The 6,847-nt window shown below is 45.1% G+C and overlaps 1 protein-coding gene across 5 annotated transcripts in view; it reads right to left on the minus strand.

The window, feature by feature from the left end:
• The window catches only part of HOOK3 (hook microtubule tethering protein 3), an 88,686-nt gene extending 82,122 nt beyond the window's left edge, over nucleotides 1–6,564 (minus strand). For 4 of the 5 annotated variants that reach the window (XM_061455033.1, XM_061455034.1, XM_061455031.1 and 1 more), the window contains exon 1: nucleotides 6,406–6,564. In XM_061455033.1, the coding sequence (XP_061311017.1) occupies nucleotides 6,406–6,462 (57 nt within the window). In that variant the 5' untranslated portion in view covers nucleotides 6,463–6,564. Of the gene's footprint in view, nucleotides 1–5,567; nucleotides 5,867–6,405 lie in introns of those variants that run through there. The other variant, XM_061455035.1, reaches the window with a different exon arrangement.
• Between the last annotated feature and the right edge of the window lie 283 nt (nucleotides 6,565–6,847).

Genomic DNA, 6,847 nt, shown 5'->3' on the forward strand with positions numbered 1-6,847 from the left:
TTTTTTTATTAATTATTAGAACTTGCAAATTATATTGATTAAGCAACCCCAAACTTAGGCTCTGAAGCTGAAGGCAAACCTAAGTTAGTTAAGTCTTTCTAAACTATCACAGTACTTGAGAACCCTCAGTTCAGCCAAGAAGGCAGACGGTAGCAAGTGCAATTAATTCTTGGGCCCCTCTTCTCTCCCCCACCTGCTCCACAACTTGAAAGTCTGCAATAGCTCTACAGAAGTCAAACACATTGCAGCAAAGACTTCTGATGGCTGGGGAGAAGAACAGAATGTCAGAATATTATCTTCCAGTTCAAGAGCCTCAACAAAATGGCTTCACAATAAGAAAAACAAAAACAGTTGTTCACAATTCACAATTTGACTTCACCTCTTTGAAATAAATGTAACTATTTCAAAAAGAAGACAGAAACAGGTTTCGGTCCTCACCTCCCACCTTCAGATTAACAAGCTAAGAGAACAGTTGTTTCCTTTATACTGTTTCAGGGCCACAGTTCCTAGCAGCAAAACCTGTTTCTTCTCCAAGCAACATCTTGCAATCTCCCCCCCAGAAATGAGGGGGCAGAACTAGGAGCTGAAATTGAGCACACACTGAATCACAACTAACTGGTTTTTGTTCAGTGAACTAGCAATTGTTATAAACGTACCACTGCTATAGAGCATCACTTCAGATAAAAACAAATTTTTAGAAGGCAGAATTTGGGACAAGGCCCCAAAGAATGAAAATTAACACGGTGTCAAAACACATATATGAAGAAAAATGCCTGCACCTCCAAATTCTGTGTTCAGCTTTCCTTCCTAGTTGTGACTTAAAAGAAGGGGGTGAGGGAGAATACAAACTGTACCTTATTATCTTTAATTATCACATTCATACATTATCAGCCTCATATCACTTGTTCTACAATAAAATATTTAAAAGAAGTACTTCTACCACTGCTTGACCTCTCAGCAATAGGTCAAAAAAAATCCTATAATCTAATAATAGTGCTAGGCACCCCAGCTAGTGGATGAAAGAAGGTAGATCTATATTAGACATTAGGAAGAAACTCTTTACTATGCGGATGGTGGGACACTGACACAGGTTGCCCAGAGAAGCTGTGGCTGCCCCTTTCCTGGCAGTGCTCAAAGCCAGGCTGGATGAGGCTTTGAGCAATCTGGTCTAGTAGAAGGTGTCTCTGCCCATGGCAGGGGGGGTTGGAACTAGATGATCTTTAAGGCGCCTTCCAACCCGAACAATGCTGCGTGCTGTGACGATAAATTCAGAGTATCACTCTCTTAGACAACTACACCTAAAGGATGGAGCAACAAATTCTTTACCATCTTAGTGAGTGATCATTAAAAGTAGAAATGGTTGCTCAACCTACTGCTTTGCCAATAAATGCAGCACATACAGGGGCTGTGGTCTGCCAGATACCTCAATCCATGCACCATGCTGGCAAGCTCAGTGTTTTTCCCCTGTCTGTCTGAAGTGAAACACATTTAAACAGAACTATCTTCATGACCTGCTGTCATCACCAGCATAATCAACGAGTCCTGAAACTGGATGTTTTCTTCAAGAGGTAAGCGATGGTGATGTGATGATATCATCAGAAGAAAATGAAACCCTACAACTTCGTGGTCAGTGATCAAGGATTGAACGAGGAAAGAATTTAAACAGGCTTAGCGAGTCTCCTACATGCTCCAAGGGCATGTAAAAGAAACCAGAAGTGTACTTAAAACCATAAATGCATATAAATCAAGACAACTTACTCTAAAAAGGAGGTAATTGGACCGTAAAGGAAAATACAGCTTTCCTAGTAAATGCCAGAAGATTTTATTCTCTCCAACGAGGGTGCCTACAAAGAAAGCACTTACAAGCAGCACTTGCTCACATGGTCTGTGTATCTCAAATAACACATGCAAATCATTCCAGTTTGGGACAAGCCACTACAGAGATACACTGTGTACTGAGAAGATTTTTCAGCCAAAAACGAGAAAAGCCACGTAAATGGCCAGAGTGCTTTTAAAATGGAGGGTGCCAAAAAAACAGCCTTGTACATGTTTACAAAATTCTCACTTCTAAAAGTTGCAATATGTCTACCACAGAAACTATATTTGGCCTTGAGGGTTGGAAGAGAAAGAAAACAGGCAAGATGCAGCTTGGCAGAGGCAGTACCTGGCAAAATAAGAGACACTTATCATAATGAATGAAAGTTCATGACATCTCCATAGCAATCTACCATGTATAGCCAGCCAGCAGTGACCTCTTTGAGGAATCCTGCTGTTTACACACCAATGCTAAGCAACCTTTTTCAGCTCTTGAGCATCACATTTTAGCTCTACGTTGAAGAAAATTTCACAGATTACATAGCATACAGTGTTGCTGTAACCATAACACTGATTTCAGCTACAGACGTACTAAAGCTTAACTGCCACACGCACATTTGTCAGCTCTCCGTTTTACGAAATGACTTGGTGATGTATCCAAGTTAAATGCATTCCTGACACTACATAGAAGTAATAATAAAAAAAATATAATCTGCGTGTTTGTATCTGGATGAGTCATAAATTTTAAACAGAAAGATGGTGTGAATCTGTATTTGATACACTGAAACAATTTTAATATCATTGCAGGTTTACCTCACAGCCACATTTTTCTAAACTGCTTTGGCTGCAGTGCAGTTTGGATAGCTACACCACAGTGCCTAGAACAGTCTCGGAGAGGTTTCTGGGAGATTTCTGGTAGAGTAACAGTTCTGCAATTACAGTAGGCTACAAACCTTGCTAAAGTATGAATACCAACTTTGAGATGTCAGTAACTGGGCTCCAGTCCTTCACTAAGTTTCCCTTGAGCTGCCACTACCCTGGCTGCCTCAAAATAACATCATGGTCAGGGCTGAAGCGGTGGGAAGCAAAAGGTCTCCCAGCTGTTTAAAATCCTGAACAAAAATTATTTAGGAGCACATTTGATAATGTTCTCATACAGGTAAAAAAACCTGAGAATTAAACCCCCAAACTGCAGCGTAACACCAAAAATGGAGTGTTGGTGAAATTACTAAAGAATAAAACAGAACATATTCATAGGTAAGCAACATGCCCCAGCTTAAAGACACCAGAATAGGAATGCAAGGTAAAAGGCTTGAGGGATATTCTCATTCATTAAAATAATGAGTTTGCAGAGGGAAGAACAGTTTCATTGCACCCTGCATCCACCCAAGCAAACATTCAGTTTAAGCTGAACAGGTTCTCAGATTTGCAGAAAGCCTTATCTACCCTACTTACACCACAGAGAAACCAGTTCAAGTACTTCCATATGAATATGAAGCAAGCAACCTGGGAGGTTAAACCAGTTCTTAAGAATAGACAGCTTCTCTGGAATAATGGAAAAGACTGTCCATCCCAGGTATGCGTAAACTGCAATCAAGGTAGCTCTCTGCTTCCATCTACATGAACGGTTTACCAAGAATCATTATGAGACCAGAGAAAGCTAGGCAAAAAGGCATCTTATTCTTACAGTTTCACTGAGGACTAAAAAACTTCACTGTCTCTTTTGCAAGTTCCATGTATCCTGGAATAAACTGAAACTACCTTTCTTCATTCTCTTACTGAGTCTGTTTCAAAGTCACACTCACAGAGATATACTGAAATTGTAAAAATAACCAGTAACTCCACAGATTCACCTAAGAAGCACGTTGACTAATTCTAATGCTATTTAAGAAATATTTTCTAATATTTCTGATTAAAAAAAAAAAAAAGACACAGCTAGTTTCTTGATTAGGTCAGTATCTGTAGGTTTGTAAAGGTTAGAAATGCAAAGGGATCCCCATGGACCATTACTGCAGACAGGACAAGACTCCACTTGACAGGTACAGTTTCAGGACTGAATATTATAAATACTAACTACTGCTCAAACATCACCATATGACTGAGTAATAACTTTTACATATGGCCAGCACCACAAGACTTTTTCTGTTGCTGTGATTTCTCTCTCTAAGCTTTCTATTTTTACGTCTACTTTTCCAGCACAACTTTTAGCATCAATGTAATTTTTTTTTTCAATGGTTTAGCTTTTCTAAGAAAATGCAAATGATTTTCAAGGGTAACAACAAAGTTTGCTACTCAACAGATCAACTGCCTCAACTACCAACCTCAAACTTGGCAGGGAAAAAACAAAACAAAAAATCACTAGTTCTTTCCACTGCTTTGCTGACGTTGCTTAATGCAAGAAAATCAGTGGAGATCTTCACTAACACTGAACAGACTTCATGTAGATAAACTTGTTCTCTTCATCTCCACAAACAAGAACTGGAGACTCCTATTTTCCAGCAACACTAATCCAACTTCCACCACATTTGAAAACTTGATAAAATTATCCTTTTGAACATATATAAACCACTGCTTTGTACTACAGTGGGCTGTAAAAAGAATTCTTCTGGGGACCACTGAAGTAGCCACTGCCTTCTGGATGCATTTTGTGATTTCCCTTGCTGGCTAGCAATCACCTAAACCTCACAAAGTTCTAAAATGAAACTTTATTGAAATATTAACCCCTCAAAACCAAACCTGAATGGCATACTTAAGTAACAGAATATTGGAATATTTTTAAATTTCTTGTCAGACTTAACACAGAGTTCTGTACAGTTGTTGTAGTTCAATAAAGAATTCTCAAGTCATTGACAATTTTGTCCAACCTGCAATTGGTGGGTAAGATCAACAGTTCAAATCACTCTAGTCACAGGCCAATACTATACAAAAGAAAATTCCATCTCTTTCATTCTGCAGCAGCTTACTGTCTCACCACAAAAGAAAGAGCTAATCTGTTGGTTACTTGGAAATCCAAGGAGCTAGGAATGCCTGGGGACTGTAACTACTTGCTAGGCAAGCTTATTCTTCCCCCATTGGCACAACAGCCAGAGAGCACAAGAAAAGCATAACTAAGACAACTAGAGCAAAAGCACATGGAAACTAGCAGCATACAGATCTACCCCCATCACTTCCCCACCCCCACCAGTAAGCCTTTCTCTTTCTCCTAGCACTGGGCCTCTCAGCCTTTCTTTGCCAGGATTCACACACATCAACTTCCTCTTGAATTCTGTCAGTAAGGTAACTTTCATTGCCAACACCTGAAAAAGAAAGTATATGAAACTAAAAGCAGGACAAGCGGCCAACTGCAACAAATGTGCAAAGGCTGGCAGAAATGTGAAGGAAACTGGGCTACTTACTCCAGACCTGTATGAGGCACTGGAGCACACTCTCCCCAAAAACCTCCACCTTCAACAGTTTCCAAAGTCCTGCTCACCTCTAGCAATCACTGAATTTCCCTTACTCATCCCCTTGTGACTTTCACAGAGAAACCTAATCTGTCGTTCCCCAGTAACTTACTGATTACCATCATAGCTTTAGCCAGCTCTGGCCTTGCACAGACTAAGCTTTTTTGTCTAAAAGACAAAATCTCCATTTCTCTTCAGCAATCAGTTGTTCCCCAGAATTTTATATACTGGATATTTTCTTGACAACTCTGCTCATGGAAGGAGAAAGAAAACACCACCAAACAGTCCCCAAACCAAATCAAGTCATACCAATAGACCAGCTACTATAGCACTACAAGTTTCACGGCTATGTTACATTCATTGCTCAAATTGCAAAGCAGCTGCAAAGCCAGCTTCCATTTTGACAGCTCTGTAAACACTGACAGCACAACCTCAAGATGTTTATGGACCAGGCTCCGAACATTAAAATCGAAAAGGACAACTCTTAGGTTGATAGTATATTATCTTCACAGGTGAATTTTGTCTCTTGAGGCTCGAGCACTACTTAAAAATAACGGGAAAGCAACACACAAAAGAAAGTTTCTGGTAAGCAAGCCTGTCGAGCGCAGCAGGCAGGTTAGAGAAACGCGGCACTGACACACCGGAGCCACACCAGGGCACGGTTGGGGGATCAGAGCAGAGGGCTGCGCCAGGGCGCACGACGGGGGTGGTGGGGGACGCACCTAGGTGCGCTTACCCTCCGCCGCTCTGCCGCAGGCCCCGGCCCCCCAGCCGTGCCGGTCGCGGCGCCGCGGGGCGTGGGTTTCTTTGTTCCCTCGATGCGGCGGCAGAGCCAAGGCGGCCGCGGCGGCGGAAGAGCCCGTCCCGCTGCCCCGGGCAGCCCCTCACACCCTCAGCACGGACGGATGAGGCGAGGCGGGGCGGGTCCGCCAGAGCTCCGCCGACCCCGGGCGGGCTGGAGCTGGCCCGAGCGCCAGGGCGCGGTCCGGGCCAGGGAGGCGGGGCGAGACCGTCCTCTCCCGCCGGAGCAGGACCGCGGCACGAGGCCAGGCGCGGGAGACAGGACCGGGAAGGGAGGGCGACGGACGGAGCCGTGTCCCTCCCATAGGCCCAGCTCGGGCGGGGGCCCGGCGGCCGCGGCACTCACCCAGGTGAGGAGGCTCTCCCCAAGCTCGGCCCGCTCCAGGCTCTCCACGTTGAACATGGCGTGATGCAGCCGAAGGAGGGGGGGGGGGTGTAACGGCCGCGGACGAGTGGGTACCGCCGGCGCCCCCTCCCGCCCTGTCCCAGGCCGGGCCGCGGCGTCGACACGTCAGAGCGACCTGACAGTCAACGTACTGCGCGCGCCTGCGCCGTGCGGCCGCCGCGCGAGGGCGGGGGAGACTCGACGGGAGGCGACGGGACGCGGCGCTGGCAGGGAGGGGGGTGCGGAGGAGGGCGGGGCTGCGGTCGGCGGCGGGCCCTGTGAGCGCCGGGAGCTGCTGAGGTACCGCCGCGCGGGGCCGCGCTTCAGCGCACGGCGCTGAGGGGAAGGGACGGTGGTGCGGCCTCGGCTCGCCCAGCCCGAGGGCTCTCGTCCCTCCAACCCG

Source organism: Pezoporus flaviventris, unplaced genomic scaffold (assembly GCF_033815535.1).
Source record: "Pezoporus flaviventris isolate CSIRO_AGI_PZ_B2104156 unplaced genomic scaffold, CSIRO_AGI_Pfla_v1 ptg000018l, whole genome shotgun sequence".
Taxonomy (NCBI): Eukaryota; Metazoa; Chordata; class Aves; order Psittaciformes; family Psittacidae; genus Pezoporus; species Pezoporus flaviventris.